The 22725-nt window shown below is 42.5% G+C and overlaps 1 protein-coding gene across 1 annotated transcript in view; it reads right to left on the reverse strand.

The window, feature by feature from the left end:
- Nucleotides 1–22725, reverse strand: part of tenm2a (teneurin transmembrane protein 2a) — a 135712-nt gene that overhangs the window by 103199 nt on the left and 9788 nt on the right. The window contains exon 2 of the mRNA XM_080773907.1: nucleotides 7658–7931. Coding sequence (XP_080630033.1) covers nucleotides 7658–7931 — 274 coding nt within the window. The remainder of the gene's footprint in view (nucleotides 1–7657; nucleotides 7932–22725) is intronic.

The following is a 22725-nucleotide window of genomic DNA, read 5'->3' on the forward strand; positions in this document are numbered from 1 at the left end:
GTAATATAACTGCAATCCAACAGCTGTGTGTGTTCAGGGGGCTTCCTGCTCTCTGCTCTAGTATAGAATGTATGTGTGCTTAATCAGTTAGACCTGTTAAGAATACATTCTACCTTTTTCATTACATGTGTTAAACAATGTTATGCATACTTCATATATAGTATAGATATTTAATTAGTCCTATTGATATTAACCGTATAGTTAAGTGTGCCATGAGCTACATGCCAGGTGTCCCTCCTACCCTCACAGGAAGTTCCTGTGAAGGCAACATTCTGATTGGCTCCCATAAAGCAGAGGTAGTCTGTTCGTTTCCACGGAGGAGGGACTTTGAAGTTAACTATACTGCAATGTTGGTGACCATTGTGTTGTGTTCACATGAGATTGGCTACAATGTGACTCCTGAGGGACAGGGCCTTCTGCCCGTGCCTGCCTTGTACCGAGTGAATTCTGTCCAATAAAACTGATCAGATTCGTAGACTGGAACCTGTTGCCTGTCTCCGTTTTTTCCCACTCAACCATCGCCGCTACAAGACACAAGGGTCACAAAGAATGTGCAATGGTCTGATGAAGAAGAGTGTTTGTTGTCCATATATGGGCATCTCCTGAGTTTCAGGAGAAGTTGGAGAGTACCCAAAGAAAGGCCAAATTATATTCGGCATTGGTAGAAGAGTTAGCGAAAGCTGGGTTCACTCGAACGGCAGAGCAAATAAACTAAATAAACTAAAATCGGATTACCGCGATGCCAAAAAGGAGTTGTCCAATAGTGGAGCGGGGTCTGATCATAGAGCTATAAAAGGAAGATGCCTTTCCCTATTATGACATCATCGACGGGGCATTGGGACATAGACCTGCAAACATGCAGCTGTTGATCCATACAGGTTTTTTGGATAAAAATAAATGTCTGCATTAACAGCACGAACAAGGTGAAACCCCCTTCCAGGGTGGAAGTCTAAGACTTCCAAGACTTGAAAACAACTGCAGATGTCATAGGTATATTGTATTAACTCACAGACAGGCTATAAGATAATGTTTTATTCATTGAAATAAGTCCCAGATTGTAGCTCTTTCTTGAATGAATGAAAGTCCAGAGTTGGCATTGGCTAGCCCTCATCCTCGCATCAGTGACAAACAAATAAAAACTAAAATGTTAGGAAGGGACTAGTGGACAAGAGATCCAGTATATGTCATTTTACACACACACACACGCACACGCACACGCACACGCACACACGCACACACACACACACACACACACACACACACACACACACACACACACACACACACACACACACACACACTTAACTATAACCTTGAACGGGTACAAACTCCTGAGAGCTCCCAAAAAGATGCTGTACTGATATTGAATTTGTATTAATGCTTGCGATACAAAATATGATCCTATTGTATACTGCAAGATTTTACAATTCGCTTTTTCATGATTCTTGTCCCCCATTTTTCATTTCACTAGAGACAACTAAGCTTAATAATGTCAAAACTAATTAAATTCATGCAGCAATGTTAATAATTAAACAGAATTAAAGGGCGTTTTAAACTTCTGTTTAATGTTTTAGTGCCTTGGCTGTTTGATGAACAACAACATGGTCTGTCATTAACAGCCTTGAGTATGTGCTATAACAGCCTGGTGCTGCATGAGGAGAGTGTTGATAACGGCACTTATCAGCTGCTAAATGACACTGATGTGATTAACAGCATGCAGTGCTTCACAGTGGACAATTAACAACATTAAAGCCAGTGTCCCTATTAACCCATATAGACCAGAGGCCGATTATTAAAAAAATGTCTTCTAAATCAGACAAAATAGTTTCCTGAAAAAGCATATGTCTGTCAGTGGTGCTCAACATTTTCCATGTCAAGGTATTTGACATGGAAATGTACTTGGCTGGCTGATTGTACTTGGCTGTACTTGGCTGGACTCCTATCTGAAAATATGTTGTTACAGGCAACCTCCAAAAGCAAATATTTCAGTTAAAAACGTTTTTTTTTCTTAAAAAATAGCAGATCTACAAGCTCGTAGCGCGACACTCGGTGCCGTGCTATGAGCTTGTAGATCTGCTATTTTTCAAAAGCTAAAGTATACTGTAACATAATGCTTAAAACACCAAAGGTTTTAATGGTTAAAACCCTGAATGGGTTTTAAAGGCATGTCATCATAGGTGATAATAGAACCACTTTTTTTTGAGTGATGCAACCGAATATGCAGAGCTATGTGTGTCCCTGGCTGGCTGGCTGTGTCTGTCTGTCCGGGCATGAAAATAGCATTTGGTTGGTTTTCACCAAAGTGTCACTGTTGCGCAGCCTAACACACTCACCCATATTAACTGTGTATATGATGAACCGGCCCGGCCCCCTGGGCGCGTTCCTGGGGGTCTGGATGTTCCAGGGACTCCCAGGGATCCTCACAGACAGGCTATTCAGTTGTTAATCAAACAAACACAGCCAACGAGCACTACTAGCATGTAAACAAAAGTGGTAAAAAATGTCGAATGATGATGTTTATAAAACGTATCGTTTCTATAAAGAAACTATTTATCATACAGTATAGGTCGATTTAATAGCCAGATTGATACGGTCGCGAGTTACCGCAGTGTGGGCAGCCATGTTTGTTGTTTGACGCTGGCGAGTGACGGGGCTGATGACCAATCAGCTGCTGCGATCAGATTTTCGATCGAGACTGATGCCGCCATAGGCAGCGTCACCAGACCTCAATCGCCAGGACATTTGTTTTTATGGTAGCGATTCAGGGCTCGGAGTACGAATATGTCCGTACTTAGCAGTAAAATAATTAAAGGCATTATTTATTTATTTAATGTTTTTCTCTTTTAGAAATCTGGTCCGGCGCAACTCAACTGAGTATAGACTTATAGATTTGGTGTCCGGTGCATGAGCGCTCATTGAAGTGCTCTTCAGTCAACTCCAGGATGGATGTTATTTCCGTCGGGGGGAACATACAGTGTGAATCTTCCCTCTCAGAGGCTGTCCTATTAGCCACATCCATCCACCGTGGCTGATGGCTGCTCCAGCTCTCCTCTCCACCCTCCCACCCTCCCTCCTCTATCCCCTCTCTCTCTCTCGTGTCTCTGCGTACACATATACACTCGCTGTAAATGTCAGCGCCGCAGTAACCACAGGTAGCATCTCCAGGCCCATCTCAACACTCATGCATTTGAAAGTAAGCACCCCCCCCCCCACGTGCGCACGCACACGTCAACCGCCACCTCCTCCTCCTCACGGATAAATTGAGAACATGCGACCCCGCCACTGATCTTATTTCTCCCCAGGAGCGGTCCGTCGTCCGTCCGTCCGCGGGATTGAAAGTCCCCGCGACGAGGGAGAGATTGAAACTGGCATCAGCTGGCTGAGGGGCTACAAGGACCGAGTGGAAATCAGGTGCTTTCTTTACTTCCCTCCGATGCTCAAACACTTGCATGTGTGCAACACCTGCACGCACGTACTAGGTATACACGCGCACGCACACACACACACACACACACAGACACACACACACACACACACACACCATGTTCCATGGCTCTCAATCTCTTCTCCCCCTCCTTACTCCACCCCCCCCCCCAAAGAAAAACAATCTACTTCAATCAGCTCTCTATTCTTCTCTCGCTCCCTTCCTCTTTATCTTCCCCTGTTCTGTAAACCCCATGCCATCCTCCCTTACTGCCCTACTCCATTTCTTTCTTTCTTTCTTTCTTTCTTTCAAACATTTCAGATGACTAAAATACAGGTGGTGGTGAATCTTCCCTCTCAGAGGCTGTCCTATTAGCCACATCCATCCACCGTGGCTGATGGCTGCTCCAGCTCTCCTCTCCACCCTCCCTACCTCCTCCTCTATCCTCTCTCTCTCTCGTCTCTCTGCGTACACATATACACTCGCTGTAAATGTCAGCGCCGCAGTAACCACAGGTAGCATCTCCAGGCCCATCTCAACACTCATGCATTTGAAAGTAAGCCCCCCCCGCGCCCCCCGCGGCCATGCCATTTGAAAGTAATTTAATGACAAACAAATGCACCAGGAACAAACCTGGTCTAGCCTCACACAACCTGAGCTGAAAGCGAGCCTTGCCGGTGGAATCAAATGAACAGGACAGCATTAATCACAACGATAAGACATCACTTTGCTCTCGTTGAATCACCGAGCCATAATAATCACCATGGCAATGCATATACATGTACATAGGCTACAGGTAACCAGGCAATTACGGCTGAAAATAGCTCGCCTTTTATCGCTTTTATTGCAAGCTTTTTATTTGCTGTTCACGGCCACCCTGTCACTGTATACTGCCGGCCGCGTTACACTGAAGGCAATGTGTGGACCTGAGATTAGCAGAGCCACTGTTGATTTTGACAGCAAATTTAGATTTTAGTTTTAGTCGGTCTCTTGAATAGTTAAAATTAAGTTGTTGCCACATTTTTGTCACCTGGAATGTTTTAGTGAACTAAATATCATAAGATTTTAGTCGACTAAATCTACAGTTGATTTAGTCGACTAAAATGTATTTTGGTGGGGCCTTGATGCTGTCCTATTTTACGCTTGGTGAAAATATCGATCTACAAGCTTGTAGATCGGCTATTTTCAGCATGCAACCAAGTGTATAAATTACGTTCACGGCCAAACTTTCACTGTACTGCCGCGTTATACTGAAGGCAACGTGTGGACCTGAGATCAGCCGAGCAGAATTAATGCAGGGCCGGGGACTTCATGAATACTGCATGTGGAGCTCTGGGGAGCTGAACTGGGACCAGCCGGGGGTTAGAAGCCCTGGCGCCCAGCAGGAAGAACACAACTACACACACACACACACACACACACACACACACACACACAGTATGTGTGCATGCAGCGCTGCATGCCTCATGAATAGTAATGTGCCACGTGAATGCTCCGTCTTTGTGTACAGTACAAGGAAGGAGCGCATGAAACGGGGTGGGGGGGTGGACTGTGACACCATGTGCGTGCGTGCGTGCGTGCGTGCGTGCGTATTTCTTGCTTCTCTCACGTCCTCGAACTGCAAGCGCGCTTTAATCGTTTCAAAATATATAGCCGCTTGTGTATGTTGCACCACGCGTCGTCGTCACTCGAGAGTCAGAGGAGGCCAGAAGCAATTTGCCTTTTGGGGTTGTGGGGGGAGGGGGGGGGGGGAGGATGCTCTCGGGACGGTGCTCTCGGCGACACGCGGGACAGCGTGCGTCACAACGCTCTGCGCTCTGAGCCCCGAGTCTAGTTAGTATTCTGATAGTGGCCTCGCCTCGCGGCGCCTCCTGCTAGCGCCTCGCCTGATGGCCTGAATAGCAGTCAGATACATTTACTGTGATCCCGATGCTTGACTCATCTCAGTCCCAGTGGGACATCACTATCAACTGATAACTCGGTAATATGCAGCAAAAAAGAACAAAAGAAAAAGAAGGATTGAGGAAAATAAAAAAGGTAATCACATGAAGTGGACAATGACGGCTGAGTCAGTGTTGGTTTCTGAATGACATAGGCCTACTCTATGTTACAAAAGACTATAAGGTTAAACCCCAGACACTTCAACCGTTTTGCTAAAAAGTATGTTAATGACGTTCAAAAGATTTAGAACACTTTAATGGGGGTCTTTATGTGTGTATTATTGTTAGATATTTTAGATTTTAGCAGTGAGCCCAGTGTCTCTGATGTCATGGACACTGGGCTCACTTACTAACTTCCTGGAAAACTCAAGAGGAATGTGCACGGAGGTGTGGCCCGGTCTCCTGCGGGAGGTTTACATGCAGTGTAAACAGGTGTTCCGGCAGAGGCGCTAGAGGTGCATGAGAGTTTCTGACCCTGAACTGAAATAACAAAAAGGATATAAAAAAAGATAGTACAATGTTGATTTTGTTTTTATTTTAAAAAGTATATACATTTCATAACTGTGGAAAAAAAAGTACATTTACTAAATGTTAATGTTTTTGTATATTTTTCTTTCGTGGATTTTCCATATTCTTTTGATGCTCACTTTGATTGTAGTACATGTGTTAAACTTTTATTTTTGTGAAATGACAAAGGAACATGGAAACTGTTCATTCAAGTGCTGTGGATGATATAAAACATTTGAAAAGGGAAGGGTGACTGCTGTTATGAGCTTTCTATCTAGCACCTCTGCTGGAACACTCCATCATCGCAGTTCCTGTCTACACTGAGCATGCAAACCTCCCGCAGAAGACCGGGCCACACCTCCGTGCACCTGCTGGTTGTGGAGCTGTGGACTGTCCCCAGTTGCAAAGCCCATTTGTAGGATTTTGCAAGTGGTTGCAAAGGGTTGCACTAGTTGTGTTGCGATTGCAAATCATTGGGCTGGACTGGGCTTTACTTGTTTGTGTAAAAAATATGCATCTGAATCCCTGTCAAAGCAACTTTGCAAACTATGGCAGTCCTATAGTGGACCAACAAAGACTTCTTTAGACTGCTACAGTGACTATAGCAGTGGTTCCCGAAGTGGGGTCTGGGGACCCCCAGGGGTCCTTGATACAGTTCCAGGGGGTCCCCAGCTAAATGATAGTTTGGAACCAAATGGACCTTTATGGGTCTATAACTCAGAGAGTATACAGATGGAACCAAATGGTTTCATTTGTACACTCTGAGTTATTCAATTAACATTGGTTTTACAATAAAAATGGGGGTCCCAGAGATAGAAATATAATGCCATTAAATGGTGATCTGTAGACTACTATATGCATGTCAAACTGGGGGTCCTTGAAATTAAACAGGTTGAGAATCACTGCTAGAGCCGTAAACCGCTTATCATAATTATGGGGTATATTTTAAAATGGGGGTCCGCGGGCTAATACGTGTCAATTTGTGGGTCCTTGAGATGAAAAGGTTTGGGAACCATTGCACTATAGAGCGTCCCAGTCCCGCCCCCTTTCAGAACGACGAGGGCCCAGGAAATAATTCCCCATTAATTTTCCCCATAGACGTTTCAAAAAGTATTTATTTAAAGACGTTTACGCCACGGACAAAGCCAAGTCTTGAGGGAGATTGATACTATGACTACTTCACTTTGTGATGTTGTTATCTGACAACTGCTGGGCTATATGCACACATGCACATGCACTTGCACATATATTTTGGAAATAACTTGGGCCCCTTTCCTACTTCCTTCACAGGTGTTACCGATGATAATAATGAAGACTCTGTTCCATTCTGGTCAAACAGCATCAGGGTGCTGATATTGTGCATGTTGGCTCACTGGAAACACGCTGCTACACCAGTGGGTCTCAAAGTGTCTTTGAGTAGGTTCCAAATGGCCCTGTAGTCTGTAGGGGTGTGTAACTCTGAGAGTGAGATGGAACCAAATGGAGGCTTACGGGTCAATTTGGTTACATTTGCACACTCTCAAGAGTTATGGGAGTCATTGAAAAAAATTAATAAATAAAAATAAAACTTTTGAGAACAACTGCACACTAAATGGAAAAGAGCCTTAAATGGGAAAAAGTCCCCCCTTCTGTGTAACCTATAGAACTGGAGTGTAACACCTGTGAATGAGGTATAGGGAAGGTGGCCTGGAAGTAGGAAGAGTTAAATGTGAGCATGTAGAGCCCATTAGTGGGAAAAGCCGGAATTGGTCGCGTGCGTGTGTGCGTGCGTGCGTGCTGTTCTGACCTGGTCTCCAGGGGGACGTTGCTGTTGAGCACCCAGCTGTCCTGAAGCTGCACTGACTCGGGCGTGGTGGGCCCGTCTCCACCCGTGGTGCCGCCGCCCGGCGCCGGGGCGTGGTGCATGGTGTTGCGGCCCCCCGCCCCCCCTCCTCCCCCTCCGCCGCCCCTCAGCGTGTTCCTGTTCAGGCTGTTGGCGGAGTGGTGGGATAGCGTCTGGTGGTTGTGAGGCGGGGGCAGCGGAGGCCGCAGCGTGGACTGACTGTGATGGTTGTTGATCCCTGTGTGTGTGAGGAGAGGAGGAGATCGTTAGAGCTTATGACAGGATCAGGGGTTTCTTTTTGAGGGTCCTATATACAGCCTTTTGTCCTTAACTCGTGTCACATTTGACGTTGAGAATTTACGTCATATGTGTCTGAACAAATCGGCCTTTTGTGGCAAAACAAACATTAAATGACAATGACAATGACAGGAGGAGAAAAAAAGAAGTAAACACAATGCAACTGTTTTAATTCAGCTCGGGGGTTATTTATATATATATATATATATATATATATATATATATATACACACACCGGTATATACATATCACATAAATTCAGTTGTCATTTTACATGACCATGGTGAAAAGATGAGTTTTTTTTAATTGTATCGTGGTTAAAAGACAATAACATAAGTTGACAAATGAATTCATGAAGATAGAAGTATATTCATCTTTTATTGATCTATTGATATACGACGACAAGAGCGCCTCTCACTTCACACGGTGTGATTTGTATAGGCTATAAACAGCTGAAATGTTTTAACACAAACATTAAATGCCATTGACGATGAATTTACATCATGTCTGAACAAATCAGCTGTCGTATGTGGGTCAGTGGCGTTCACAGATAGACACTAGGGGGTGCTAGAACACCTGCCCTTTTCCCTCTGGACAGCAATGTGCCCTTTTGATTAAATTATATTATTTCATAATATATTTGTGTTTGTACAGTCAGTGTACACTGTACAGTATGTGGACCATGGTGACATTGATCAATTCTTGATACAAAGCTTCTAATATATTATTTAGGCCCAAAAATCTATAAATCTCACACTGTTAAGGCAATTGGCCGGTTCCACACGCTAACGTGCCCTTTTTTCACTTGAGCATTGTATAAATGATGGATAAGGGGTCAGGACAACGAGGCCTTTTCGTGGAGGGGTCAGAATAAAATTTGGACTTTACAGTTTTCTTTATCAAACTCGTTGCACACACACACACACACACACACACACACACACACACACACACACACACACACACACACAGTGGGTTTTTTATGTTGCGGTCGACGAAATCGAACTCTCTGGACTTCACCTTTTTACTCCCCATTGTATCTCATTCAGCCCCTCGCGCCTCTACACTTTCAAAGGAACCGGAGGAGGAGTGCATGCGCGAGCATGTGTATGTGTGATTGTGTGTATTAGCTATATTAGCGGTAGAGTGGGCGCTCATCTCGATGCTCTCAGACTGGAGGAGCGCATGTTGTTGTCAGCCGAGAAACCAATACCAGCTCCCCCAACAGCGAGCTAATGGACTGCCAAGAGAGACGAGAGGAGAGGAGAGGAGCTGAAAAACAAGCCTGGATGACTCAGGCAGAAACACCCGTTCACACATCAACAATGATACCTCCCCTCACTCTGTGGAGGAGCTCTCAGCCTGCGCGCATGTGTGTGTGTGTGTGTGTGTGTGTGTGTGTGTGTGTGTGTGTGTGTGTGTGTGTGTGTGTGTGTGTGTGTGTGTGTGTGTGCGCGCGCACATTAAATCAATAGACTGCTGTACAGTATAGGAGAGTTTGGATCTTTCACACCGAGTACAGGATAATAGCAGATGCAGATACTGCACGTTTAGTTTAAAAAGACACAATTACAATTTACAATTTGGGCATTTAGCAGGCGCTCTTAATCCAGAGCGATTTACTGTACATTGAACAAGAACAACACATAATGATAATACATCAAATACATAGAAATAGTGTTCAGAATCATAAGCAAGCTAAGAACCTAACATTTGTCCAACAGTATACTTGTATGGTCTGTACAGTGAAGCTATGAGTTAATACATTATACATCTAATGAAATGCAAAATTATAAATATAAGTTTAGCCTTTGCGTACTGTAAGGTCGTCGAGGCTAGCGCAAGTGCTTCAGCAAGTGTCACGTACTGGTACTGGTACTGGCTAAGATGGAGTGGAAAGAGGTGGGTTTTCAGACTACATCAGGATTGGGAGTGAGTCTGCAGTTCTGATTGCAATGGGAAGTGCATTCCATAGGTTTGGAGCCGGAAGGTAGAGTCTTGGACGTGTGGAGCGTTGTCCCAGCTTTTTGAGTGAATGTGCTGCTACAGACACAATTTACAATATTCAATTTGGGCATTAAGCAGATGCTCTCATCCAGAGGAACCCATCGCCAGCCACCGAGAAGTGCGAGAAAATGTATGTGCTTCAAAGTAACGACGATACCAGGTAAACACCAAACCTATGAAAAGCACAATAATATAGCACACACGCCCACTAACTAAAAACGGCAGGTGCCGGAGAGAGGTAAATAATCGAAAAAAAGATAAGGTCCACACACTGGAATAAGCTCCAATATATGAAGGTTCATTACACCATAGTGGACATGATGTTTCGAGCCTCACAGGTCTTCATCAGCCTCTGATGAAGAGCCGCAAAGCTTATTGTTAAGCTTTGGAGCTTATTCCAGTGTGCAGACCTTATCTTTTTACAAATATCAAGCCTATAGCATGACATAAAACATTCTTAGAATTTTGTTGTCAAGCAAACTGCATATTGTTTCTGTCGGGAGGAAACCACATAACTAAACTCCATATTTGAGGTTTCAGATTATTATTATTTTGCATAAATCAGTACTATTGAACACCCTTTATGTCTGTGTGTTGTTTTGAAAATATTGAACCAATGGAAAGAAGTATAAAACGCTTTGGACAAAACCTCTTAACTCCATTGCCAGACAAATTGTCTGCTAAAGCAACTAACTCCACCATCTCTCCCCCTTTCATGCAAGTAATTAACAATATACAGTATAGTAACAACCCCACCTTCAAAATAATATATTTTTCCTTTCCTGAAAAATTTACATTTTGGAGTTCGCGACAGCAGAGATATGGAACTGAGAAAACAGCCAGCTGATTTTGTCGACTACCTTTTTTCACTGACGAATACTAAATGGAAACTAAATGAAAACTAAGACATGATGACTAAAACTGAGACTAAATATATTGACAATTTCGTCAACAAATAAAAACTATACTTAAATGCTAGGAAGGGACTAGTGGACAAGAGATCCAGTATAAGTAAAAGCACAACTCGACTAAATCAACTATAGATTTAGTCGACTAAAATCTTGTGATATTTAGTCGACTAAAACTAGACTAACACTAAAACATTCCAGGTGACTAAAATGTAGAGATGCACAATATAATCGGTAGCATAATCGGAATCGGCCATACAAATGCCATATCGGTATCGGAACAATCCAGAATATTTAATCAGTTAAAAAAGCCTGTTAAATGATTAGCTTTGGGCCAAGGCTTGTTCCCATTGTGGTCCTCTGTATAATATTGGATTCGGTCAGAATCGGTATCAGCAGATATGATCCCTGCAAATAATCGGATCGGATATCGGTCATAATTTCATAATCATGCACCCCTACTAAAATGTGACTAAAACTAAATGAAAACTACTTAAAAGATTATGACAAAAACTAAAATCAAAATTTGCTGTCAAAATCAACATAGTAAATGTCCATTTCACGTAGTTTTACTATAAAGCTCTGTGGATTACGTGCCACAACTCTGTTCTGCACGCGCCTGTATCACTCCGTTGCTGTGCGGTGAAGTAAACAGGAAAACAAGAATGACATGCGTATAACTGCATGCCATTGCAGGACCTCAAGTTTGAGGTCCTGGGATGACCCACGTTACGCACATGACATCATGAACGTCCGTCCACCTCCATTAATGTGCTGCAGTTCCACTTTTGGCCAGTAGGTAGTGGCAGCTTCAACGTTGGATAGGGGGCTTGGTTATACTGCAGCGTTGCAGGGTCTGGGTTAACACTTCCGAGTTGCGGCCTTTCAGGGCTTAGGAGGCATTCCCATTGGCTTAGGCGGCGTTTCAGAGTATGGGTTCAGACTCAGGGGCAGCCAATCAAGACTAGGTCTTCAAAGCCAACCCGAGAGAAAATAGGCTAGGCTTCACCTGGCAAAAAACGGAAGTCAAAAGTCTGCTGGTTCTATGGGAACGGATTCTTTTAGAATTTAACTCAGATTATTTTTTTGTTTTTGATCAAAACTAGCTTGATTTGCCATTAACCAACATGTATCTACGTAGCACATTGATTTTACTTCAGTAAAAGTATCAGAAATACTAGAAAATACAGAATTCCAAATTTACTTGAGTAAAAGTAGCCTACAAAAGTAATAATCTAAAAAGTAATTAGAAACTAAAGTTATCAAATCATATCAGTGGAGTAAAAGTGCAATGTCTGCCTCTGAGACGCAGTGGAGTAGGCTAGAAGTATAAGTATGTAATGGCAATTGGAAATACTCATGCAAAGTTCAAATACTTCTAAATAGTATACTTAAGTGCAGTACTTAAAGGACCACTTCACCACTTTTCAACCTATCTTCATATTATAGGTCCTCACTAATAATCATGAAAAAATGGCATGATTTCTTTCTACTCAGTCTGTGTCTCATAGGACGGCTGTGGGCAGTTTAGAAACCGTCTTCCAGTGACATCATCATTAGGCAGATTTCTTTTTAAACAATATTTATTTACAAAAATATTTTCATTATCGTGAGAACGATGGCTTCCATTTTCGTTTTGCAACTTTTCAGGACTAGAAAGCCTGCGGTTTTTATTAGCTTGTATTCCCCATCGATGATGTCACTGGAAGACGGTTTCTGAACTGCCCACAGCCCTCCTATGAGACACAGACCGAGTAGGAAAAAAAAATCACAATTTTTTCATGATTATTAGTGAGGACCTATTATATGAAGATAGGTTGAAAAGTGGTTAAGTGGTCCTTTAAGTAAATGCACTTAGTTACCATCCACCACTGCTGCATAGTATAAAATAGGCAACAATAATTGATACAGTGTGGTGCGCTGCATGGGGGGGTAGAGTTTGACAAGTTCAAAACACATTCCTGATCAACGCCTTCATTCGCTCGCCTCGTCTCCCTGAGGTCAGACGTCTAAATGGAAATGCTGCTTGGCTTGGCCGTCCACGCATGCACGCACGGCGAGCCATTGATGTTGTTCTATATTTTCTTGCATTTTAAATTATGGATCAGTGACACGTGTATACGCACGGCTCCGGCTTACTTATCAATATCATACGAGGCACGTGTGCTTTCATCATTATTTGTGCAGAACTTGTCATTGCGGTGTTTGTTTCGCACACGCTTTGCCTTTGTCCCGCTGATCAAAGGATCTTCTATGCTCGCGTATACACATGCATATGCAGTGTTGGGCAGTAGCTAGCTACAAGTAGCGAAGCTACATAGCTTACTACATTTATCAGTAGCTTGATGGTAGCTTCACTCCTTTTGAACCAAGTAGCGTTTTTTGTAGTGTAGCTATTTTTAGACCCAAGTAGTGACGTAGCTTTCAACAAAAGCTACAAAGTTACAAATTTACTGTTAAATAAAGTTTTGTGGGGGGAAAAAATCCCTGGAAAGAAATCCATGATTGGTTGGTTTAGATAAGAAGAGTCTGACACAAACAAACAGGCCACCCGCATTCTCTAGTCCTGGTGTTCCCAAACTTTTTTGGACCAGGTACCCCTTTTGGGGTAGATATTTTTCCAGGTACCCCCTCATCCTCGCAACACGGATAACAATATATTTACAACCACAAGCAGTGTTTCCTGCAGGAAAAAGCTTTGGCATGGTGCTGGGCACAGGCCGCAATTTTGATTAATTAATTAATTAATTAGATTAATACATTAAGATTAATTTGTATTATTGCTCTTGTATTGCTATTGGAGACACTGGGGGGACACTGGGCAGGCACTGAGGAGGCACTGGGTAGACACTGGGGAGGCACTCAGGGGCACACTGGGGAGGCACTGGGAAGGCACTCGGGGGGCACACTGGGGAGGCATTGGGGAGGCACTCGGGGGGACACTGTCTAAATGTAGACGTCTAAATGTATACAGACGTCTAAATGTAGACGTCTAAATGTAGACGTCTAAATGTGTACGTCTTCTCTTATGGGGGTCCCTGGCATATCTTTTCAAATGGGGGTCCACAGGCTATGTAGTGTCAATTTGGGGGTCCTTGACATGAAAAAGTTTGGGAACCACTGCTTTAAACACTTTAGCACTTTATGAACATGAACAAAATAGATGGGTCCCCCCTGGAACTCCCTCAGGTACCCCTGGGGGTCCCCGGACCCCACTTTGGGAACCACTGCTCTAGTCTAAATCCCTGTCTCTCAGCTGGTGCGCAAATGGCTAGGCTGTGGCAATAATAATAATTTTAAAAAAGAACAAAAAATACCTAAAATCGTTCATTTTTTGGAACCATGAACTTTAGTTCAAAATGTTGAATTATGAACTGAATTAGTTCCTTTAAAAAAAATTAACTGTGAACTGAACTATAGTTAATAAAAAAAAGAACTTTCCCAACACTGAACACATGAATCAGCCACACCGCAAGGTACATTAATACAAGTAAATGTGAAAAAGTTGACACCAAAAGCCAGACAGAGGGCTTGTTTCCAGTTTGTTTTTTAATAAACAACCAAACTCAGCATTTTTGCCTGCCTATTAGGCTATTTGTTCGGTGGAAACTTGATCATGAAGTTGATAAAAAATATTTAAAAAAAAAAGTAGTGTCCATGTAGCTAGCTACTTTTGCCATGTAGCTTATAGTGTAGCTTGCTATAATTATCTGGGGATAGCTTTGTTGTAGTTGAGCTATATTTAATAGAGAGTAACTGGTAGTGTAGCTTACTACATTTTCCAAGTAGCTTGCCCATCACTGTGCATATGCAGAGTGTGGTGCATGTGCGTCGTCTCGGACGGGGAAGAGAATTGCTTTTCTCCGGCGATGGAGATATCTTGCCGTCCCTTCACCTCTCTTATCCTCTCTTGAGTGAGATAAGAGAAAAAAAGCATAAAATAGAGAAGAGATGTCTCTCTTTCTCTTCCGTTCCACTGCTCTGTTTTCGATATTTGCCACTGAAATATTCAAGGGACAACACACGCACGCACGTGCGTGTGTTGTCCGCACACACGCTCATGGTTGACACGCACACTGCAGTGGAGTATTGCGCTGCCGATATGGAACTCTGCAGTAATGAGTCAATGCCACAACCTCCGTACATCAATATAAACATGGTTTTCAACCTCACGTCCAGAGGTCCTCCACTAGCTACTGATTCATGTATGTATATGGGGGGCAGTGAGCCCAATACAGCTGCCACAGATTCAGTGCACCAGAGGTGCAGGTATAGAGCGTCGCAGTCCCGCCCCTTTCATGATGACGACAGGCCCAGGACATAATTGCCTGTGTATTTTTCCCATAGAAATTTCAAAAAATATTTATTTAAAGATCTGTAAGCCTTGAACAAAGCCAACTCGGATCCTGTCAAATCATGATAACAAACACACTTTTTGGTTGTCTTCTTTGTAATTATTTGTTCGGCCCAAAATATTGTTTTAATTTGTGGTCATCATTTGTCACGATCCGAGTTGGCTTATTTGTCCGCGTCTTTAAATGGATGGGGAATTATTTCCTGGGCCAGTCGTCGTCATGAAAGGGGGCGGGGACTGCGACGCTCTATAGACCGTGTGACGCGCGACAAAAACAGGAAAAAGAAAACGTCCATATAGCATGGGTTACCAGATGACCCCATTTGCGTGGGTCAGTCCCTCATTTCAAAGACTTTTCAAACGTCCCACAAATTGAGCCCATGTCGCACATTGTGACTGGCAGGCAGGCATCAGTGTTCAAATGTCTTAATTTAGTCCCTTGTCAATTGTTGGCTTTCTGTTGTAAAGCTCGCTCGTTTTACTGTGTTTTTAAGCCTGTTAAAATAACATGAGAAATATCCCCTAGGCTATACTGTACCAAGTTGGCAATACCACCAAAAACTAAAAGTGGGGTCCAGAGGGGTTCAATAACACAATGCTAGGCAATATTAGGCCTATGGTGGAATAATGCGCATAGAGTGTGGCTTTACTGGTTTCAGAAAAACTGAAAATACAAAGCATGTATCAATATACTGCTCTGCAAATGAAATCACAACATTGTAAATAGTTCCATAATATACACTACAGAATGCTTTTTAGTTAGTTTAACAACAAACTACACTAAATAGTAATGAATTACAGAATATGTCTTCAATGTCTAAGAATTGTATACCCCGTTTCCAGGGCAGTAAGCATTTACAAAGGGAATTGCACTGTAGTTTAGCACATTAGTTTAGATCATTCATTTCTAAACTGTTCTGGTGACAGAACAACCAGCACCACTATTCCGATTTGTTTACCAGCCCCCCTAAGGTAGCCTACATTTTTTAAGTATTTTCAGAAATGGAATAAATATTTGATCGTTTGTAGATCATGTTGAGCTTGTCATGTTGAAAAATTGAGATTGTCAAGTAAAAACCCCTGCAGCACATGAGTACGTGCCCTACAGCAGGGGATCTCAACCTTTTTGGCTGCATAGGGACCCCCAGAAATGCTTTGGCCATGTCTCGCGAGTCTTGCAGAGTATTTCAATATTGCAGTATCTTGATACTTTTACTTGAGTAAAAACATGTGAGTACTTTTTCCACCACTGAGTAGTACAGCATCCTCCTCCCTGCCTCTCCGTGCCTTTTATCGTCCCTGCACGCCGGCCCTCTTGTTGTTTTCATTTCCTTTGTTTTGCCGTTTATTTTCCTTGCCCATTTCGTGACAAAACTGTTTTGATGAAATGCGTCTGGCGTAAATAAAACGCTGTATGACTTGGGATTGACTTAAGCTCCTCGCATCACAGCTGAGAATCTGAAATGACTGCAACAACATCCCAACTTCTGAAGAACACTTCTATCTATCCTGCACTGAAATATAATATAACAACAAAAAAATAACATACATAAAAAACTAATGGGCTAAATCCGAGGAATGGGAGTTCCATTTCAGCTCTGTCAGCTGCCTGGGTCACATGACATCACTGGGAGTGCATGGGCAGGTGATGAAAGACCCTGAAAAATAGATCTACTCGTGTGGGGTCTCTTTGCTTGAAACAGTTGCAGCGTTGGTTCCTTGGCCAACTTTCACCAATCGGCCATCAGGGACCGCCGCTTCTCACTTGGCTCGCCTCATCTGTCGCCTAATGTTATTCAAATATTTTCAAGCGTAGCTGATCTACAAGCTCACAAGGTAACACTCTTCTTAAAAGTCGGGTCTATAACGCATTATAAGCACATTATAGATCATTCTCTAAGTCTAAGCCATTATAACACTCATTATAAAATGTATTTGCTGTTCCACTGAGTGTATAATTATAATGCATTATTACCGGCACAATTATGTCAATGATTACAAACATTTAATGTTTGTAATCATTGACATATTGTACCGGTCATAATGTATTACGCTAAGCTGTGGTCAGTTGTAAAGTGCCTTTGGTATAAGCTCCCATTAATGCCCTTACAGCCTTCATTTCAGTAATGTTATTTCATTGGAGAATAATACACTGATACTGTTGTATCAACTTGACATGCATGCATTTGCATCATTGAACTCTGCTAAGCAATCGCAGTTTTAGCAATTATCATTATAAAATGTAGTGGAACAATACAACGCAAAAGATATACAAAAGTTTTAGTTTACATTTGACCACTTTAGCGTCTCCTTAGGAAGGTCGTCGAGGCACGTCCCACTAGGAGGAGCCCCGCGGGCAGACCACAGATGCGTGCGTGCGTGCACATGTGTCAGTTTAAGTCCTGCCACTCACTCGTCTGGAACCTGCACACCTGCCTTCAATCAGCAACACCTCCATCATCAGCCAACAACACACCTGCCATCTGCGAGTTCATCACTTGTCCCTATATATATAAACCCTGCATGGTGGTCTGTCCTCTGTTCAACTCTGTCTGTATCCACTGTTGGCCAACCGTGGGACGCTTGGGAAGCGCCCTGAGAGAGCACTGGAGCGCATCCCAGGTGCTCACTGATCGTCCGGATATCACGGTTCGACGATTCCGAGCGTTCTGCTCTGGGAGCTCTCTGCCACTCAGTCAGGCACTCTTTTCATATTATATGCACCGAGTGCCGCGCTGCGAGCTTGTAAATCTGCCATTTTCGAAAATGTGTCAAAATGTGGCACACATCTTTGAATATATATATGCTTTCAAAGCAAACGTTTTTTAATTCATATCATATCATTTAATTAATATATTGTTCCAGCTCCCTGGAACAATACATGTTCAGATGGGGGTCAGAAGCCAAGTTCATATAATGTTTGGGGAACCACTGACATTGAAATGTTTATGTTTTTCATAAAACTGTCATGATTTACAGTAGAAGATATTTTGTATCTGGCCTCAGTCCTAAATGGATTACATTTTAATTATAGTTATAGAGGGAAAATACAGTACAATGTATTAAGGCAGGTTTTATTAGCCAGGGATCCTTTTAAGAGGGGCAGAAGCCTTGCCTCCTGATGCACACATAGCCCAATTATACGGTTTGTTACAAATGTTGGACATCCATTCCAGCCCTGTATACATTTTGGCCATTTGAAAATGACAGATCTACAAGCACACAATGTGTCACATCGTAACGCATTGTGTGCTTGTGCTATTTTGTGAGCTTGTGTTATTTTCAAGGATTTCTTTCTTTTTACATTTTATTACATTTGAAAACTGGTGAAATGGCACATTCTGCTTAATAACTAACTAACTTTCTACTTGTGGTATTTAGTACATTTTGAATTACAAACTCTTGCAAATTGTAGTATTGACACTTTTACTTAAGTAAAACTTCTGCGTACTTTTTCGATACTATTGTCTGTGTATTTATGGTCTATGGTCCCGACTCTCTAAAGGGTTGGGAACCATCAGTGGTTCCCAAACCTTTTCATGTCAAGGACCCCCAAAATGATCCTCATTAGCCTGCGGACCCCCTATTTGAAAATATATGCCAAGGATACCCATAAGAGAAGATTTTGACGGCTCTAGCAGTGATTTCCAACTATTTTCATTTCAAGGGCAGCCGGTTTGACCTGAATTAGGCTAATTAGGCATTTCTATCTCTGAGACCCCAATTTGTATTGTGAAATCGACAAATGTGAGAGTGTACACTTGTACACTCTCAGAGTTACAGAACCATAAGGGTCAATTTGGTTCCGAACTATCATTTAGCTGGGGACCCATTGGAACTCCCTCAGGGACCCCTGGGGGTCCCCGGACCCCACTTTGGGAATCACTGGTCTAGGACGTATTCAACAGGCATTAAAGCAGCTCATGTTTATACAATGGGGTGAATTAAAGTTCATTTCAATTAATCTTAAAATAACATGAAAAGTATAGTCTTCATAAATGAAATATCAGAGCGCTCGTATATATGACGTCAAGACCAGAGTGCTCTGAAATTGTAGCTGATTCTCAGAGCACATTTCCGAACGCACCCCACGTCATTTTAAGGGACAACGTGCCAATTTCCCTCCTTTGTCTGGTTAGAGCAGATTGGAAAATAATGGAGTTCGTTTGAGGCGTCTGCACATCTACAGTAGCAAGATCAAATTAGTTTCAATAGGGGTTCACTTGTGCTGTATCTATCTCAATGGCTCTAGAGTTTTCTTAATGCAAATTACAAAAAGTTGAATAAAAATGAATAATTGACGTTGCTCTCTGTCTCTGTCTCCTCCAGGTTCCCCGCCATGACTGAGTTATTTTTATGCAAAAAATAAACTCGTTCTTTATGGAAGAGAATTGAGGTCACTGGAGTCTGCACACACCAGCGAGCTGCTCATTGGAAATACACAGGTGCTATTGTTCTGAAGGGATTTGGAGTCATATGTGTGAAATGAGTTTCAGTATGGGTTCGATTGTGCTATCTATCTCAATGGCCCATTTTTGGACCATTTTCCTTCCTCTCTTTCCACTCTGTCAGCCCATTGCTGAGTTTTAGCAACTCGCAAAATATCATCCTAAAGGAAAGAAATGGTATAGTAGCTGGCCTGTGATTTGCTGAAATTACAAAAAAAAGGTGAATGAAAATGAATAAGGGACATCTGTGTGTGTGTGTGTGTGTGTGTGTCTCTCTCTCTCTACTCCCATTTTCCCTCCACGACACGTTTTTCTCCCAGACAGTTTTAAAATTGCAAGTGTGCTCGCCGAGGGATCTGGCTTGTACAGTACAAGCTCACAACTGTATTGCAGTTACAATGCAATATGCACACGCACGCGCAATTGCCATTTCTAACATACCGTATAATTCCAAATAATAGCCAGGTTGCAAATAGTACGTATGCAGTATAAAAGTGTATATAGTGTATTTAAGTTTACGTATGAGCTGTTTCAACTTGTAAGTTGTGTGTCATTGATCCCAAACATAAGGGACATCAGCTCAATAATGCACATTCAATAATGCATCAGTTCAATAAGGGACACGTCTGTCAGCTTCCAAATAAGGGACGTTTCCGTATTTCAAGGGACGGTTAGCAACCCTAAAAATGTATAGCGCTTTTCCAAGTGCTCAAGGCGCTTTACAATGGTTCATTCATTCATACAGGTGAAGTGGAACAGTGGACGACAGCGTCCTCACTTCCCACATTCACACACCAACGGTGGCTAGCTCACACCAACGGTGGCTAGCTGACACCGACCGACTCATTGGAGGCAATGCAGGGTTCAGTGTCTTGCCCAAGGACACTTCGACATGTGGACAGAAGGAGTCGGGAATCGACCATATTTACATTGTGAAGAGCATTGGATGTCCTACCCTAGCCGCATGCTATCCCTCACTTTGCTTCACAATGCTTTGTGCTGTTAACATCCCCGACAGAGAGTGAAGGTGACTCGGCCGATCCAAAGTGGAAACCACTGTACTAGTACACACACACATGCATGATGCACACTTAAAAGTATAGCCTACTGTACTTCTAGACTCACGCACACTCTCACGCTGTCGCTCCTCGTTTAAATCTGGCCGCAAAAATGCACATGCACCTCTCTCATGCCCTCCGCCCCCCTCTTGCATAAATATTGAACAGTTATTCTTTCACATTGAGATCAATAATAAATGACCTACTGTAACTTCAATAGCAAAGACACACAGTACATGGTACATTTATCCATTGTTTCATGAACTACGCAGTGCATGTACGTGTGCATGTGCGTGTGCGCGACTGCGCGTGTCTGCGTGTGTGGGTGCGTGTGTGCGTGCGTGCGTGGGTGCGTGCATGCAAGATTAATACGGTTTACACTCAGTATATATTAATTATTATTGCTTGAATTAATAGAGAATATTCTGTAGTTGAACAAAATGTGTAGTGAAAACAAGGGAAGCTGGCACATGCACTGCATAGATCTAGAATCGCTGCTCGAATACAACGGCAGGCTTTTGAGGTCTCGCAATGGCAATTAAAATACAACACCACCACTGTTGCTGAAAGAAATTCTTTAAATTTAGACAAGAGGACGATTCTACAAATGTCTTCTAAATTCTGACAGTTTTCTATATCAGTGGTTCTCAAACATTTTCATATCAAGGACCCCCAAAAATATACGTAAATGGCCGTTGATCCCCATCTGAAAATATGTTGTTCCAGGTACCCCCCAGAAGCAAAGATTTGAGTTAAAAACATTCACTCTGAAAGAATATTTTCACGATTTTTTCATATATTATTTTCATATAATATTTCAATAATATTTCATATAATATTTTCACGATTTTTAGCTATTTTTCAATAGCTAAAGTATAACATAATGCTAGCCAAAAGGGATTCCCGCCCTGAATGGGTTAAGTCACTGAAAGCTGAAGAAGTAGTAGTTGTAGTAGTAGTAGTAGTATGAGTATGAGTATGAGTAGGAGTATGAGTATGAGTATGAGTATGAGTATGAGTAGGAGTAGGAGTAGGAAGTTGAAAGGAAAAATATTAAATGTGCGAGTCCGAATGTCCACCAACATCCAAAGTCTGAAAGATATAAATGCTGCTGTACATGCAGCTGCCAGTGAGTGGAATTGGAAAGAAGCAACACAAAAGCAGAGTAAACTAGAATGCTATCTGGCCCTAAACAGAGAATACACAGTGGCAGACTACCTGAGCACCGTGACCGACCCAAAACAAAGAAAAATCTTAACTAGGTACAGACTCAGTGAGCACAGTCTCGCGATCGAGAAAGGCCGTCATAGGCAGACCTGCATCCCGAGAGAAGACAGACTATGCACCCACTGCACACTAAATGAAGTGGAAACCGAGCTACACTTCCTAACCATCTGTCCATTGTACCAAGACATCAGAGACACATACTTCCCACAGATTACAACCACACACGGAGATTTTGAAAACATGACCAATGACAAAAAACTCATAAAGACTAAATAAAGACTAATCATTGTGTATATTCCTGCACTATACCTGCATCGAGTGATCTCGGTACATAGAAGTTGATCTATTGAAGATTCTGACCTTTAAATGTACATCATTTTTGTTTTGATTGTATTGCTGTATTGTTGTATTGTTCTTTCTGCTTTGGCAATGTAAACGTATGTTTTCTCATGCCAATAAAGCCCTTTGAATTTAATTGAGTGGGTCTGAAACGCAGGAAGTCTGGCTGATAACACACAAGCACACTGCTATACGCAGCAAGGAAGTAGACTAGAGCAATTAGAGGCCAGTCATGCAGATCAACTTTTTTTCATCTACCCTATAGTTACGTCCCCTCTTTCTCCAGTGGTGGAAACAAAGTGAGAGAAAGTACTCAAATGTTTGACTTAACACCCACCCATTCAGGACGGGAACCCCTTTTGGTGTTTGAAGCATATACATAACTGTCTGAGTA

Source organism: Protomyctophum bolini (assembly GCF_963924005.1).
Source record: "Protomyctophum bolini genome assembly, chromosome: 10".
Classification (NCBI taxonomy): Eukaryota; Metazoa; Chordata; class Actinopteri; order Myctophiformes; family Myctophidae; genus Protomyctophum; species Protomyctophum bolini.